The following is an 18,119-nucleotide window of genomic DNA, read 5'->3' as shown; positions in this document are numbered from 1 at the left end:
AAGGAAACATTTCTAAATAAACATATCTGAAAACATTATCCAAAATCAGTTACTATAATAAAATTTATAATAAAATTAAAAGGTTGTACATTGAATTTTTTCCTTAAAACTAGCATAATCATTTCTTTATTAAGTCCTGATGGTTGAACTATATATATATATATATATATATATATATATATATATATATAAAATGACGCATCAGTGGCTTAAGAATTTTATAAATGTTCCTCCATTTTCATTTCATTTTAATGAATTGAATATTTTACTGCCAAGCAGTGTCATTATCAAGGTCTGGAGATGTGGGTACTGAAGGTACTGAAGATGTGAGTGCTGACAGACATAACATGATGAATTGCACACTCTAAAAAAGCTATACTCTGCACAGCAAATTGCTGCAAAACTGATTGGACAGCGCTGCTGCATACTGCAAACGCAACCCAGGAGTTTCTGAAGGCAAAGAAATGTCATTCTTCAATTCTGAAGTCAATGATTTTTTAGTTTAATAAAAGTCAGAACTCAGGCATCAGTTACCCCTACACAATTCCATTTTATTTTACTTTAACTACCACTTCAAAGAACAGTGAATATAATTTTCGAACAGAATACACTGTCTGTTGATATTAATGGAGAGTCTTCATATCAACATATGACGAACTAGAACTTGAACAGAAACAGAGAAAGAGTGATATGAAACTTTATCTAAAAACTTAACTTTAAAAACAAGAGGAAGTTGGTCTTTTTTTCTGCACCAGTTTACACAATATAGACAGAAACATGTGCTTTACATCTGTACACACTAGGGCTATCTCTAAAACAACTCAGCAGTAAGCTACAGCAAATATTTAAAGCTTTGGCTAGATAGTGAAACTGCTATATTAAAAAAAAATGTTTAGTCCCCTAGTTGGCCTTAATGAAGTGAACTAAAGCGGCATCATTACTAGTTTAAATGACATGGACTCCAAGGATGTAAGCTGAGATGGATTAAATTTCCACATTTAAAAGAAACTAATATTTAGTGTGCCCAGTGACAGACTGGCAACCTGTCCAGGGGGTACTGCCACCCCTTTCCCTATAACAGCTGGGATCTTGTGACCCTGAATTGGATAAGAGAATAGATGGATGGATGAAAATTTAAAACTGAATACCTAGCAAACATATGAGTATCTAAATAATATAATATTTGGTTCTAGGCCTGACACACACCAAGGTAATCATCAACTCACTGGTTTTAATACATACATTTCAAAAGCCAATCAAATTTGATCCCTAATAAAATAGAATCAAACAAGGACGTCAGCCTTCATTCATTTTGGGCCAGACTATCATTGTTACTGCTGGACTTGTCTGTTGTCTGGCTTATCTGTGATTCCTGCTTTTCTGTTCCACATGAAATGCACTCTTTCCAGATCTTTAGATATGCTCTTTTGATTTTTTGTATTTTGAATGCATAGACAACTGGGTTGACAGCTGAGTTAGCATGAGAGAGCACAATCCCAACATTAAAAGCTTGTTTTGGTACCTCACTATTTCCAAAGTGCTGAATACAGTTCATTATGTGGAGAGGGAGCCAGCACAGGGCAAACAAGGCCAGTACCAGAAACAGAGATCCCGCCAGCTGTTTCTCTTTCCTTAAGTAATTGTAAGAATTTCGGGCATGGCTCCCTGGTTTGTCTCGAAGGCTTCTTCTGATTGTGCAAAACACATAGATGTATAAAGCAGTCATTACCAACAGAGGCGTCAATGTGCAGAGAAAAAAGTTGAAATAAACCAGGTATGACATTGGGATGACATCTGTAAACTTGCAAGTTGTATAATTTAAAGTTTCATTCTCGTGCCATCCAAACATAGGAGTAAAGCTGAGAGGAATTGCAGCAAGCCAACATGCTGCTACCACACAACAAGAGAGTCTGTGTGTTACAGTCCTTTTGTACCTATAAGTAAAAAAAATTCCTATTAGTTTCAAACTAATTGTAATTATTTTTAATTACATAAAGTTTTCATAAAGTTATTAGTATGGTGAATGCTTATAAATTAAAGATCTGGTTATGCAGGCCATCCTACCTGATAGGGATACACACCCGAAGGAAACGGTCTACAGCAATAGCTGCAAGGCACAGAACTGAAACAAAAGTCAGCAGGATGACCACACAGCTGATGAAGAGACAGGTCTTGAATGAAGTCTTCACTCGTTCATCCACCACTACAGCCAATGGTATTGCCACGCAACCTACTAGAAAATCAGCCACAGCCAGCGAGACAATAAGGCAGAAGGTTGTCTGCTGAATGTTTCTACTGATCCAAAGGGCCAAAATTACCAGCATGTTACCCAGACAGCAAATAACAGCAATGAGCACTTCCACCACGGTATAAATAGTGTCTTCCTCCTTCATTGTGCGTCCAGTCTGGTTGGTGTGTGCAGGTTAATGGTGCAGCTGCATTATGTGCAAAAAGACTATTATCACCACATCTCCTTCCGGTGAAACATTTGAGGAAGTTTTTTTTCTTAACTTTCAATGAGGCTTGTTTTTTTCTTGATGTTTGACCACACACTAAGGTTTTGCATGGTTTTCAATATGCATGTTTTAACGAATGTCTGGTTGCACTTTAATATTTTTCTGGCCTAACAAAAAAGAAAAAGAAACCAAACTGTAGGCATGTTGCATTATGTGGTTTAGAAAAACAGTTTAAAAAAAGAACCCTCATAGTCTTTCTGCTGAGAGGAAATGAGATATATGCTGATAACAACTTGGCCAGATTATACTAAAAACATCTGCTAATAATTATTATAAGTTTACAGAAGCAGCTTTATGTTATATTAGATAAATTAGAGGTTTAGCAAAATATAGCAACATAAATATTTTGTCACTCTGTTAGGGAGTCCTTGTTTTGAAAATATCATTCTAGAGCCTGAATGGGTAAGGTGACCAACCCTTAAACAGACCATAAATAAGGTTAGACAAATATGTGATTTTACAACAACTCTCCCCTAAGCTGACAGGAGAGTTGCTGACTGGTATTGGCCAATATGCTTAAAAATGTCATAATGTGAAGTATCAGTACAAATTTTTAACAGTGAAACAGATCTGTACTAAAAACAATTTATTTAAATTACAAAAATGCAGTATAAGAAACTATGTATACTGTGAGCATGCATGGTGACAGTTAAAAAAAAACAAAAAAAACATGTTTTGGGAAGTGAGTGATTCTCTCTCTGCTGCAAGTATGTGGTTATAATATAACACATAAAGCCAGAGCACTGTAAAGTGCAGGAGGGGTTCTTTAATTTACCCTAAACCGCCATAACCAGTGTACCAGTCATCTAAATGTACCATGTTCATTGCACCAGTTATTAGGGTCATGCAATATCATACTGTCCATGAAAATACCAATATAAATGTTATGTAACATGCAAGTGCCATGTTGCTATAACAACACCATGCCTTTGTGCTCCCTAGTAAGTGTGCACGACGAGACAAGCCTAGTCGTCAGGGCTTGTCTGAAAGTAACAGCCACAAGGGAGTCTCCAATAATGATAAAAAGTGAGCTACTTCAACAACCCTCAGTTTTATTATGTGACGTTATCATGCACCTCCTGACAAGTGACCAGTTGAATCTATTTGCAAAACTAAAGCATTAAGCATTATGTTATACTTCTATTTAAAATGTCCAGGGAAAGCACTAGACCTAGGCTACCTTTGACTCATACCGTGTGTCTCTACTGTTGCACTATAATGCTGCTGCTTGCACATTGTTTCAATAAACACTACAGTAGCTAATTAAGAAATAAGGATGGAAAACATATTTCATTTACTTGTCTACAAGCTGCGAACACTGATAAAACATTGTTTAGTTTAACATGAGCATGCCAGAGAGGCTTAGACTAAATAAAAATGATCATGATTTCACATTGGAAAGACTAAATAGTTCCACAGTTTAATAATAAACGTTTAATTTTTTTTTAAAGCAAAGATTTTCAGGAGCTTAAAGATTTAATGAATCCAGAGAACTCGAAAAACCTTAAAATCATATTGAATGGCAATCATCGACTTGTGAAGCACTGCATTAGCAACAAAAAGGATTCTGGAGAAATCAATGCATGTGCTCTGAAACAGTTCTGAACACATTTCCATTATTGTTCATTTAACATAAATAATAATGCAAGTATTTAATGGCTGAGCACAAAACTGTCAGGATCTGTGTGCAGCAAGCAGGAAAGTAGGCCCCAAATGCAGACTCGTGAAAGTGAAACTTAAGCTAAAAACCCACAGCTTTATTTTTGGCATAGGTCAAAACAAAACCTGAACTGGGGCAGCTAGAAATTGAGTTAGAAACAGAGCACACAAGCCAGACTGAGGGTGTGAAAAATCAATGCAACAATGAATAGGAACACACGCAGACACTTCAAAATACTACTCTTCTTAATTTATTAAAATATTTAGATCCAAGTTTAATATTTAATATTACAGTTTGCCTTTTCTTAGAAGCTAAAATACTGCTTGACTGTCAATAACATTGTTTGTAATGCAATGAAGAACCAGCATATCAACCCTGAGTGATCAGTTGATCTGGGTTAAACTATACCTCAACTTTAAAAATATAAAAACAAAGCCCGCTCCAAGAAAACAATATTGTACATTCAAGGTAGGGTATAAAGCAGATTCTAGACCCATAGGCTGTCTCTTGTGTTCTGCGTTAATTAGTATTTTTCAGAGTAGGAAATAAGTACAACTAGCATCTTGCTAATGCTATTAGCATAACATTAGCTATCTTATTTTCAAAATCAGACTTTTTCCAAATATCCAAAATACATAAAATTTAAATTGGCATTCTGGTCTACATATAAATACATAAAATGCGACAATATTTGCGAACAGTTAAGTAGTGTCACATCGAAACGTCAGGAGACGGTAGGGTTGCCAACTCCCTGAAAAATAAATAAGGGACACCTCGTGGCCAGGGCCGGGCGACCCAGTTGTCTTCACCCTTCCCAGTGTGGTGAATTTTCTAGCTCTTTTTTTGTGTGTGAAATTATTTTTTTAACCCTTTGACTTGAATTTGATTTAAGTAGATGTGTATTCTTTGTGATATGAACACATGTGAAACAAATGATCATTTAGCCATTTATTTTTAGCTCAAAATGACAACATTAACACAATAAAACAGGTCTCCTTCTTAAACAGAAGCCTGTCATGCTTAACTTTTGAGAATATAAGTAAATCTTTCTTTAAAAGAACTCTGTCCTGCTTAACTTAAAATAATAGAAAACAATAGAAAGAAAAACATTCTTGTAACAGTGCACATTTAGTGCATTTAGTACAATCGGCTTCAGTTGAAATATTATTTCAGCTTTTCTAATGCTAATCAGCTGCTCCTGTTTGTAAACCCGCTTGTTCCCATGATTACGCATCTTAACTCATCATCATTATTCATCTATGTATTACTTTTATGTATTAGTCATCTATTTGTTGTAATCATCTATCCTTGCAGTTGTTTATTACACAAAATAAATTATATTATCACTTCTGGCCACATAGCGCTGATATTCATTGCACATGCCCATATTAACTTTTTCCAGCCAGGTGTTTTCCTTTTCCCATTCTTCCCTTTCTCTGAGGGGAACAAACATTGCTGCTCTAATGCTGGGCTCACACTGTGCGGTTTTAGGCCCATTTTGAGCCGATTTTTGACCGATTTTGGCCTTCATCGTGCATCGTGTAGTATACGTGGGGTAACGAGAAGTGATTAACACCTCACGACCAGCTCCCGATCATCAATCGCTCGTGAGGGTCTCATCACAGCCGCTCACACTGCGCGCGCGCAAACACGTAAACGTTGGTGTAAAAGATGGAGCAGCACGGCTGTGCAGCGTGTGATCTGGACACAAGCGATGGAGGCACAACTTGTAGAACTTTGGAAAGCTCATCCGAGCCTTTTCGATGTGGCATCACAAAATTATCACGACCACAACAACCGTGAAAACAGTTGGATTTACACTGCTGCTCAATCACAGCTGCCTGATCATGTTTTTCATTAGCAATTTAGCAAAGTTGATGGTGGTGGTGTGTGTGTCTGTGTGAGTGTAAGACGGAGAGAGAGAGCGCGACAGATTTTCTGTTATAACCTTCGTGTTATGGAGGCACAGTGTGAGCACTCAGGTCGCATCAGAGCATCGGGCGGTATAGTGTGAGACCCTGCATCGTGACCTACCAACTTCTAACCCCTGCGAGTCAATCGTGCAGTTTGAGCAGGAGCTGAATAACGTGACTGAAAAAATCGCACAGTGTTTGCCCAGCTTTAGGTGTACTGTCGTCCGAGACTTGCACCGCCGTGTCGGCGTTTGTTTCCCTGTTGGCCATGCTTCTTGTTGTGGTCATCTGTTGTCTTCCGGTATTTTCTCCGTAAGCGACCTTTCCTCGGGTAATCTGAATTGTCATACTCGAATTGTCATAAGTGTGCTGTCAGCTCATTGGTCACAAAGCAGGAGAGGGGCTGGGAATTATGTTTTCAAACAAAGCGTTAATTCCATTAAAAGTTATAGACTACTTTTGATTCTCACTGTATTACGGGACAAAGTGCGTCCCTTATTAGCTCAATACGGGACGTGTACTTTTGTTTCGAAATACGGGACGATTCCGTATTTTAAGGGACGGTTGGCAACCCTAGGAGACGGATTAAACAAACGATATTGCTAATAGTTGCATGAAAGATTTAGGAGTCTTTCATAAATAAAAACTAACTTACCAGTTTGTGTTAGCGTGGAACAACAATCCAGAAAGCAAAATGAAATTTTCTTGAAATCAGTAACCAGATTAATCCTCCATTAATACTATTGTCATTGGTCTGTACCATTCCTTCAAGTCTCCCAATCAACCCCCCCCCCCCCCCGCCCACAAAGAAAAAATAGTGAGTGTATAAACAGGTTCTGCAGTGTATTTACCCTTTACAGGTTTCACTCAGGTGCAGATGTGTATCTTTGCGTGAGCACAAAGAGGATGAACAGTGCTCTGAAGAGTGAGAAACAGAAGCGACCTATGGGGACTTATGTTTTTTTTTGGCAGCCTTTACATAGAGCCTAAGGTGTACAATCAAACTAAGAGGTGAATAAATTATTGTTCCTCCCTTTGAAACAACAGTGGCCACAGTGATAACTGGTAACATAAGTGGTAACTACAGGACTTTTAACCTCTGACCAATTATTTGGAACATCTGTTCATTTTTGTGGCCATTTTTCTAGTTCAGGGTCATGGGGGATTGAAGTCTACCCCAGCTATAAGGCAGGGTACATCCTGGGCAGGTCACCAGTCTGTCAAAGGGCTAAATGGGAACACAGACTATGAGTTGCAAACAGTGTTAGGGAGTAACAGAAGACACGTACTGGAGCTACGTATTTAAAATACAAAATATGAGTAACTCTATTCCGTTACAGTTACCGTTTAAAAAGGTGGTATTCAGAATACAGTTACTTTGCTGAAATAAAAGGATTACACAGCAGTCTTTTCCTGTTTCATATGTTAGGCTATGCCCTCTCTATTTCTGGTAATTCCACGCTGGTGGAAACCCAAACAAAACACGCATTAAGAGGCTCTAATGCCTGGGTCTTAATCTCGCAGCCCATGTCACCTCTACTTGCGGCCCGCATAATGACGTGAGGAATATTTTTTTAAATTATTGTTATTGTTCAAAAAATTATTTAATATGAAGACAATAGGCAGAGTGTTACAGGCATATCCCCAAAGAATGTAGCCTCATGGGCAGTGTAGTCCAGTTGTAAGTAAGCTATTCAGACTCGACTGTATATTGTGTTTGTGTTTTTCTCTGAAACAATAAGTTCCGTTGGAGCAGCCTTTCAACGCCTCTCTCTGTCTAGTTTTCGGCTGCAAGCCCAACACAGAACCCGACATATTAGCCAGAGGTCCCTTTATATGTTTCGGAGCTGCGGACCTGTTTTATTTGAAAAGTAACCTTCCCAACACTGGTTGCAAACGCATAATCTCTGTACTAGTGTTGTGATGGTCGCGAACGAAACGGCTCTTAGAGGCTGGCTCTTTGAGGGAAGGAGGGGAGTGTTTTTCTTTCTTTCTCTCACCCTCTCACTTTTTTTTTGCTACACGAACCTTGTGTTTGCTGAGCAGAGGGGGGGTGGGGTGGTAGTTACACTCAGGGTAGCACAGGAACAGAGCGGGAGTTAAGAGAAAGAGAGCCAGGCGCAACAACAAGAGATAACATTGTCACATTAGAAAGGTATAGTAAAGAAAATGGGTGACACTAAGAAAAGAAGCAAAATCTGGAACCATTTAAATTTTATTGACAATACAAAGGCAGAGTGTAGAGTCTGCAAGAAAAGGATATCAGATAGAGCCGGCTCCACAAATAACCTGCACTGGCACCTGAAAACTGTCCACCCATCAGTGCAATGAGAAGATGAAACAGAGTCTGTTGAGTGTGATATTAATGAAGGTGCCAGTGTATCTACTGCAACTGTTGATGCTGCTGCTGCTGCATCTACAGCGTATTCCACCACAACCACTTAAATCAACCCAGAGCTCTATTACACAGTTTTTGCAGAAGTCTGTGACCCCAGCAAGACAGAACTCAATTGATAAGGACCAGCCAAAAGTGATCGCACTTGATTTCCAACTATTTTCAGTTGTGAATGATAAAGGATTTGGAAAGTTTATTCATGCACTGAATCCTATGTATGTAATTCCAAGCAGGAAAACACTCTCCCAAAAAAATCCCATCCCATCCCAGGCCTATATGAGAGAGAACGGGCATCTTCTTTTTGTTTTGCATATTTGAAATTCATTGTGTTGTGGTTTGCAGTGTTTTGTGTGGTTTCACTTTAAATTTGTTTAAAAGGAAAAAGATGAAAATTTAAATAGTTAAAAGTTGAATTGTAAATAGTTGGTTTTTGTATTTTATAATTTATTTTTTTTTACATTTTATGTGGAGTGAATAAATAAATTTATTTATATAATAAATGTATGTAAATAAAAAACATATCGTTTTACATTAGTAATTTATTTTGTGCATAATTTTATATTATTGTTGATAATAAATTAATTAAAGCAACAAAACAACCCGAAGAGCCGGTTGGGAGTTGAAAGAGCCGGCTCTTTTTAGTGAGTCAAGCCAGAAGAGCTGGTTCTCTAAAAAGAGCCAGAATTCCAATCACTACTCAGCACAAAAAAGGCTGGACTGGTAATCTGGCATATGTTGTCTATTTTCATTACTGACACTGGATTGCACAATCAAATCTTTTAAGCCAACCGACCGTTGACGTACCTTGCCTGTGCATTCACGCACCCTGTAGAACAGAGTTTAGTGTGGAACAAGTGGTTGGGAAAGATGGGCAAACAAAATTTTTAAAAAGTGGCGCTAAAAAGCTAAAAAAAAACTAAAAACAACAACAAAAAAACAAACAAAACAGATGCAGCAAACTGTATCAAATTAGTAACAATAGTTACAGTACTATTAGCCACAACTGGTAATGAGTGCTTGCAGTCACAAGAGGCTGCTGTTGCTGGCACTTGCTTTGGAGCAGTGTAGGAGGAGGGACAGCAGTTCTAACAACAGAGTGAAGAGATGGAGAAAGGTTGTAAGAAAATAAATGGAAGAACATAATTAGGAAGGGAGAGATTCAAGGATACAAGTAAAATGATTTGCTACTTCCACCTGTTTATTTTGTTTCCCTTTTATTCCCCCCCCCCCCCCATCTACAGCATAATCCGACTTAGTGGTGTGTGTTTCACCTGAAAACTCAGCTAAATGATTATGCCAGAGTGAAATAAATTCTACATTGCACCGGGATGCTTGATGAGGATGTTGAGAATAATTTTGTTGATTGATACCGGTAATAGAAGTGTTACTGTCATGTAATCCCTGTGGCACATGTGGAAGCGGATCCCTGCAAGGCCATAATCAAATTTATTTTTTCTGTTTATAGGTAATGATGGTTTGTGCATAATGCAGGTTGTGGAGCAATCAGGTGGCTGATTTCATTGTACAGCCTGTGACAGATTGGGACAAAAATATTTTGTGTAAAGAAATTTAACAAGTCTTCACTATGTTTGATAAATGTATCGCCACTACAGAGGAATTTGTAGTATGTTCAATATGGGCTGTGCACTGTTATGTGTGTGACAGAATAACTGCCTTACTTACTGTGGTGCAATTCACAGATTAAAGGGGCTCTTTTTTATTTTCATAAAAGATTAGACAGCATAAATAATAGGGCAACATACTAATCAATCTTTTGGTGTGAGGTACACTTCAAGACCGCCTAAACCAAGACCAAGACAGACCGAGTCAAGACTAAGACAAAGTCGAGACGAGACCAAGACAGAGACCGAGACAAAAAAGTCTTTAAACTGCTGCCAGATGCTGCTTCGTTTACGGGTGTCAGGCATATTTATGTGTTTTTGCGATGCACTCGCACAGCCCTGCTCACCGCTGTCTACTGTCTCACTCACTTACTGAGAGGACAGACGGACTCTCCACTTGAGTGTCGCATCTCTCACCCTCTCTGTTTTTCACATAATGATAATATCCCATATCCTCACATGTGATTGGCCACAATATGGAGGGATTGAAGTATAGCTGAGCCACTGTGTGAGAGCTGAGCAGCAAAAGGAAATTGAGTGGGGCTTTTGCGTATGACACATTATCGAACATTACGTTGTGTGTCATGGATAGTGTTGACTCCAAATCTCCCGACCACTATATCGATCTGAGACATCAAGACCGAGACAGCAAGACCAAGACAAGACCGAAGTCCGTCAAGACCAACACAAGACCAAGACCACATAAAAGTGGCCTTGAGACCGATCTCGAGACCACTTTTACGTGACTTTACAAGACCGGTCTCGAGACATCCAACTCTAGTGTGAGGCGAAGAAAGAAGCCTGTAAAACCAATGCGTGACAACTTGATGGGGATAGATAACCATGACTTTGAATAAATAAATAATGGAACCAAATACATGTTTCTTAGGCATGTTACATTAGCTTTTAATAACCACATTGCCACTAAGGAATATTTTAACTTTACTGGACTGTTTCACGAGAAAAAGAGGGAACAAGGAAACTGTCATAAGGATATGGATAAACAACAACAGGGTTCTATGTTACAGTACTCTGTATTCACGGTTATTTCCTCAGTACTGATAATGTGTATAGATTGATTATGGAGTGACAGAGGCCTGTAAGTCTGATTCAATGTTTTCTCACAAATGTCCTAATGCATACACTCAGGCCTGAGATCTTAGGCAACCGGCCAAAACAACATCCAGAGTCATCGCTTTCTTTAAAGTGAAGTGATCTTACTGAATATACTTATGGGCAGACATTCAATCTGCTTGCTTAAGCAACTAAAGACCATCTCAGTGATTGCTCGCTCAGTAATGCTGCCAAAGTCTTTGCATCCTTGGATGGACAATTAAATTAAGCTTTATAAGTAAATGAAGTTTTTTCTACTACCTGTGGGTAATTCATGTTATAGAAAAGCAGTTCAAAAGAAAGACCTGGGAAACAGTTTGTGTTTTAAACTTCAAACAGTCAAATGTTTATTAGTTTATTTCCACATAAATGTGCATTCTTACATTTAAGCTGCTCTAAACTTAAGAGGTATTTGCAGTGACTGATTGGAATTATATCTGTAAGTGAAACGAGCAATACAAGAGAACTTGACCTGTCAAATTGTCTTTGTTTATATAAATCTCTCTTTGGAAACAAATGATAAGCATTTCAGGGGTTTTCTTTATTAATTTATGCAGTATAATAAATATACTATTAACTTAGTTTTCCTGTTAGCCAAATTTTGGTTACTAATGTTGGCTAGTAATAATTTCTGCATTAGCAAACATTGTGACTAATGCTAACTGAATGCTCAGACCATGCCATTGGTCAGTTGCAATGTTGATCCTGGACCAATGATGATGTAGGAACAATACAAACACAGGGATATCAGATCATTCGTATGTATTTGTATGCTAGCAATAATTTCCACCTATACAGTCTATGAATGCCATTTGCTAAGCTGGCTAAAATAAGCTGGTAATGTAGCACTCCACACCCTGATCCAAAGTGGGTCAAAGGCATGCCAGGTAGGCTTTATGCCAGTGTGCCAACACATGAAAAGCCAGAACTACAGGCAAGACATTTCAGGCATTGCTGCAGTAGTATTTTCTTAGAGGATTTTTATTACATTCTAGAAAGCACTTCAACTTTGGTTGTAGGCTGATATATGTAAATCATTTTATAATACCATATTGTACCACTTCATTTATAAAGCACTTTTAGAAAACAACAAGAGGGCTGACCAAAAAGCAGAAAGGGTAAGAGATGCAGAAAAACAAAAGAGCTGTAGAAGTTAAACAATAAAATAGTACATAAAAAGTATCTCAGAATAACTGTTAATATCTCTCACTGGGTCAAAGGTCAGGGAGTAAAACTGTTTTTTTTAAACAAAAAAAACCCCCAAAAAGAGAGTGACAGAGTGAGAGTGATATATGGGTACAGCAGTTCAGACAGATAAAATGGAGCACAACTGTTAAGAGACTTTAAACAACTAAATGGATTTTAAAATGGATTTGTAAACAAACCGGATGCCAGTGAAGGAAAGCTAAAATTGGAGTGATGTGCTCTCGCTTGCACCAATACTTTGAGTGGCAGTTTTCTTTTGCACGAGCTCTAGGAGAGCAATACAAGGCTGGCTAATTCAGATAAAAATTGCACTGCAGTAATAGAGATTAGACATTTTGAAAGCATGCCTTAATGTTTTAAGGTGAGTTTCGACATAAGACCCTTAATTTTTGACAGGAGCCTCAACTGGAAAAAGCAGGATATTAGCACCATACAAGGTAAGATAAAATGAGTTCTAATGCAGAGCCATCTTGAGGTTAAAGCTCGCTATTATTAAGCCCTTTTGACAGTATTTCCTGCCAGTTATTACAGACCGCAGTTCCTCTCAAAAACCGCAAACACACACACACACACACACACACACACACACACACACACACACACACACACACACACACACACACACACACACACACACACACACACACACACACACAGTCACACAGATACACACTTAATGCAAGTGAAACTCTTGCTGCAGGATGCTGCAGGAATCAAAGTCCCTCCCCTTGATTTTATGACTTGTGAGAGAGTGAGTTGGTGAGAGCGAGAGAGTAGAGGACGTAGAAGAGTGGTGATGCAGGGTATCCAGTCCTGTCCAGAGCTTGAATGACATTCTGAGGTTCAGTTCTTCACCATGCCACCATGAACATAAGCTCCACTCACTGTGAAAATGGCACAAATAGGAAATTCCTCCAGTCAGGTAAGGAACATAAATAATGATAAATGGAAAGTTTGAACTAAATGTATTTCTTTAAGATAAGTGGGATCTGTGAAGTGTAATAATGACTTCCTGTCCTGTCCAACCTCACGAGCACATGGATATGGTGTACATCTCCATTGAGACCACTATTGCTCTGGCCTCTGTGGTGGGGAATGTACTGGTGGTGCTGGTGGTGTATGAAAACCGGGCTCTCCGCAACGCAACCTTCTGCTTCATTGTGTCTCTGGCCATGGCTGACATCGCTGTGGGACTTTTGGTCATCCCTCTAGCTATCGTTATCAGTGTGGGATATTACACTCAGTTCTACACATGCCTCTTCCTGTCTTGCCTGATTCTGATGATCACCCAGAGCTCCATCTTTTCCCTACTGGCAATAGCCATCGACAGATATCTGCGAGTCAAAATTCCTACCAGGTGAGGAACTGATTTAAAAGCAGTTGTTTGTGTGTTTGTTTTTTTTATTGTTATTTGTTTTATCTGAAAAGGTAAAAATAAATTAATTGGAATAAAGTAGTGAAAGTTGAGAATTACAGTATCAATGTAGTAAATCATGATCTGTTTACATTAAGAAGAACTCAATATTCATAGCAGAACACCATAGGAAACTGATGTCAGCATCCTCCTTGACCGATAAAGACTGCCTGATCCAGTCCATTGCAGCTTTCCTGTCCAAAATTAATCATGCAAATTAGTCATCCACTGATCTAGGTTCTGTACAATATTCATCCTACTTATAAGCATAAATTTATTTCACAAACATTTTAATTGATATCACATTATATAGCATGTGTCTTTTGAACTTGAACTAGCAGAACATATGGTGTTAATCTCTTTTTAATTGTCTTTAGAGTCAGAGAGCCTAATATGTGCTCAATCGAGTGAATTGGGTTCTCCATCTTCATGACTGATATACAGCACCATATATCTTTGCAAGGTTTAATGCAAATAAAAACCTTTTAAGCAAATTAAAATGTTCCTGTCTATGTAAACAACTGACAGAGGTAGCATTTTTATGAAAGCTGGCGGTCTACCACACAACATTTTTATATATCAGTTGGATCCTGATGTCAAGTGTCAGTTGTGAGAACTTTGAAAAATCTCAAAGGCTGACATTGGACCAATGAAACACTATAACTATAGTACTCATATGCGCATTTAGGTGAATCGGAAACCTGTCTTTTCTTTTTCATCATACTGCGCAGGTACAGCATCATAGTGACTAATGGGCGAGCGTTCGTGGCAATTTGTCTCTCTTGGATTCTTTCCTTCCTCACTGGATTGGTTCCGATGATTGGCTGGAATAACCGGGATACCGCAAACCGCAGCAACGCCAGTGAAATATGCTGCCAGTTCACCGCTGTTATAAGGATGGACTATATGGTGTACTTTAATTTCTTTGTCTGTGTGGCACCACCACTGCTGATAATGATCACTCTGTATGTGGAGATCTTTAGGGTCATACGGAAGCAACTTAACCGCCGTGCTGAGGCCACCTGTGATGGAGACAAGTACTTCCGGAAGGAGCTGAAACTAGCCAAATCGTTGGCCTTGGTGGTGTTTCTGTTTGCTTTGTGCTGGCTCCCAATACATATCATGAACTGCGTGACTTTATTTTGCCCAAATTGTATCAATCCGATAGCCTCAAAGGTAGGGATTTTCATGTCCCATGTAAACTCGGCTCTTAACCCGCTGGTTTATGCATTCAAGATGAAGCATTTCCGTGCCACACTCATCCAAATCATACGCCGCTGCATGTTATGTAAACCCTTAGAAGCGACCGCATACCCTACAAGCACAGTAGTCCTAAATTAGAGAGTGAATTTAAGTGTAAAAAAAGGACTGCGATATTTCTGTTCTTGGTTTCCAGTGATGGTGTATCAACAATACTAATGGGATTACATGATATATGGAACTGATAAGGAAAATAAACCCATTAGCTGGAATAACACAGCACTTCACTGAGTCTTGGGAAACACCCATATCTTAACCATTTACATTTCTGTGAGTTTCATTAGAATAAACCAAGGTTGCAGTGAGAAAAACTGAAAGAAAATTATATCTTCATCAGTCTGGCATTTGATTTGTTTTGTTTTTGTTATTAAGTTCTTTCCTTACTGATTCATATTGAATTTTTTAATCATTGTAATGTGCTGTAGATAAACATCATAAATGATGCATTCAATATTTCATGTTCAGAATGCTTCAAAGTGGAAACAAGAGATGTATTTCCCATTTTAACAAAATACATTCTACTCAGTGAGATGTTGCAGGTATGTCTTAGACATCGCCAAAGTTATTATATTTCAAGGACATTATCCATGTTTGTGTGAAAGCCAGTGGCATTCCATAGTGGGCGAAATATTGCAATATGTGCCAAAGTGGTCGACTGACTTATAAATGAGATTAGATTCATTGCAAAGATTGAATTTGGAAAACCACATACTAGATGCTTGATGAGTCACATGAACACAGTCAGAAGAGTGAAGAGATTTACTGGCATAATATCAATACAGAGTGCAGTTTGTTCTCTGGGTTTCACATAAACAGTTCAATATATGCTGAGATGAAAAGGCTCTGCCTTGAATGCAAATTAATCAATTCAGGCACTACACCAAATGAGACAAAAACTCTGCCAATATCAAAGCCTTTCAGCCATAAGTCTTTATCATAGGATGCAGGGACTTCCTCAGCGAATTCACATAGTTGAGGCCATATTTCACAAGCTGTGGCAGAATGGTGAAAAGGCTCTGGCGCATTTAAAGAAATTAACAACAGAGCATTATGCTCAAGTGATTTATTCCAACTCCAAGGCTAAAGCTTCTGCTAAAGCCGCATCGGTTCTGCATCGTCATCAGTTTGACCTCAGGACTACATCCACTCAGTACTTAATACATAAAAGCGGTATAATCCTTTTAGAATATTAAATGATTTTCCATTTGATATGCTCAGAACACCAGGCTTTGTGTTAAAACAATGGGGTTCAAAAAGGTATTTAATTATCGCTCAACATGTCAATATGTACTATATATTACCATCTCTAACCTTCATCCTCGCTGAGGGATTTGAAACTGCTGAGTGTGGTCTAATCCCCAGCACTCATCTTAGAGAAGCAGGTGCCGCATAACCAACCTGGCATTTACTGCCTTTGCACCACACAGCCCTGTGAGCACTGGCCTAACAATATCTACAGTAGAGAGGTAAAAGCATGGTGTAAGTAGGAAGTGTCTATCGTGACTTCATCACACAGAAACTGAAATCTTCGCAAGGTAAGACTATTTATATGTATATTTGGAGAAACATTTAAGGCTTCTACAAAACACTATCACTACATCAGTTTGCAAAATCATTTCTTACGTTTGCTTTTTTAACATTTTCAAGCAGCAACAGAATTTTGCATGCCCAACCAACTATAAGATGGCTGACACTCATAGAGAAGGAGAGGAACAAGGGGAAGAACAAGATCTAGAGGCTCCAGAAGAAGAGATGGACGAACATAATGCCTTGCTACACTTAAGCAAATACCGTGAAGCTCAGTTTGCAAAACCGTGGGAGCAGTGGACCTTCAGAGATAAAGCAAACTATTACATGGACCGCATCTTCCTTGGGCTTTTGGTCACTTTTTTGGTCATTTTTATTGGAGAATGTGGCTATAAAATCTGGTACTTGACAAACGTGAATGCGATTGTGGAGTTTGTTTCAGATTTGGTGGTCTTTTTGTTCGATTGGCTCTTCACGCAGGACAGACAGGAGCAGGTGGCTGAACTATAGGCTGCAATGAAAGGATTACTTGATTTTGTCTTTTTTTGTGTGTATTTTCTGCAATGTTTAAAACACAAAAGATCACTAGAGAATTTGTCTGCATCTTAGTAAGGAATTTTTGTAATATTACCAGTACCTGAGCACTATTTCTGATCATTTTTGATGGAAGTAAACATATTGAATGAGCTGTCTCACTGTCATGCAGTTCAATGATTTGTACCATGTGGTTTTTCCCCCAAACCAACTATGTAATTAAAAAAATTATTAATTTCAGCTATGATTTATGAATGACAACTGCTATAACTATGTTAGTTTCTGTTACGGGCTAATTAATATGTTAATATATTTTAAAGTTGGAACATTGAAACATGCAGTGCAAATGCTTTGAAGAGTGCTGTAAAGCTGATTTAAAGGACTAATTTTTTAAGTGCCAATTCCTGTTTAATTCTCAATTTCCTTTACTCCTTAACATTTAGATGCATTTTATTAGATATCATGTTACATTTTTATTTATATATATTTAGAATTGATTTATATTTACTTATAAATATTAAATGTAGATATATGACTTAATTGTTACAAGCCAGTTAATTTACTATCCAATCTGTACATGGAAAGTGAATAATAATAACAACAATAGAATGTTTTTAGTGTATTTTTATGAAAGGTGTCATTCTGCTACAAAAATTTTCCACTAAATCATGTTTTATATATATATGTGTATATATATATATATATATATATATATATATATATATATATATATATATATATATATATATATATATATATATATAAACTTATAATGGAGCGAATACAAATGTAACTTAATTGTTCGACTTCTTCACCAAAAATCAATAATAACATGGTTTCTTACTTGTAAAGTTACATTTATAGGTGTAAAATTTGGCAAATTATAAGAGTAAAGTTATAATAGCAACGACCCAGTGCACAAAAACGATTTTCTGTGTGCTGTTTTCCTGGAGATAAGC

The 18,119-nt window shown here is 37.9% G+C and overlaps 2 protein-coding genes across 3 annotated transcripts; one reads left to right on the top strand and one right to left on the bottom strand.

Annotated features, from left to right (window-relative positions):
* Positions 1 to 214: 214 nt before the first annotated feature.
* LOC113022026 (adenosine receptor A1-like) lies at positions 215 to 4,951 on the bottom strand. The gene is made up of 2 exons (XM_026166990.1): positions 2,065 to 4,951; positions 215 to 1,934 (listed from the first exon to the last, which is right to left on the bottom strand). The coding sequence occupies exons 1-2, from the start codon at positions 2,391 to 2,393 to the stop codon at positions 1,304 to 1,306; spliced, it is 960 nt and encodes a 319-aa protein (XP_026022775.1). The 5' UTR covers positions 2,394 to 4,951; the 3' UTR covers positions 215 to 1,303.
* An 8,118-nt stretch (positions 4,952 to 13,069) lies between these two features.
* Positions 13,070 to 17,400, top strand: LOC113022025 (adenosine receptor A1). Of its 2 annotated transcripts, XM_026166988.1 has the most exons (4): positions 13,070 to 13,347; positions 13,460 to 13,782; positions 14,571 to 16,634; positions 16,750 to 17,400. In XM_026166988.1, exons 1-3 carry the CDS (start codon positions 13,318 to 13,320, stop codon positions 15,178 to 15,180), a joined length of 963 nt encoding a protein of 320 aa, XP_026022773.1. In that variant the 5' UTR covers positions 13,070 to 13,317; the 3' UTR covers positions 15,181 to 16,634; positions 16,750 to 17,400. The 2 variants fall into 2 exon arrangements, with proteins under 2 accessions (XP_026022773.1, XP_026022774.1); XM_026166989.1 differs by having other exon boundaries at positions 13,070 to 13,782; positions 16,747 to 17,400.
* Positions 17,401 to 18,119: the final 719 nt, after the last annotated feature.

Source organism: Astatotilapia calliptera, chromosome 5, assembly GCF_900246225.1.
Source record: "Astatotilapia calliptera chromosome 5, fAstCal1.2, whole genome shotgun sequence".
Lineage (NCBI taxonomy): Eukaryota > Metazoa > Chordata > Actinopteri > Cichliformes > Cichlidae > Astatotilapia > Astatotilapia calliptera.
Note: the sequence above shows the minus strand (reverse complement) of the source record. Positions and strands in the feature narration are given on the sequence as shown.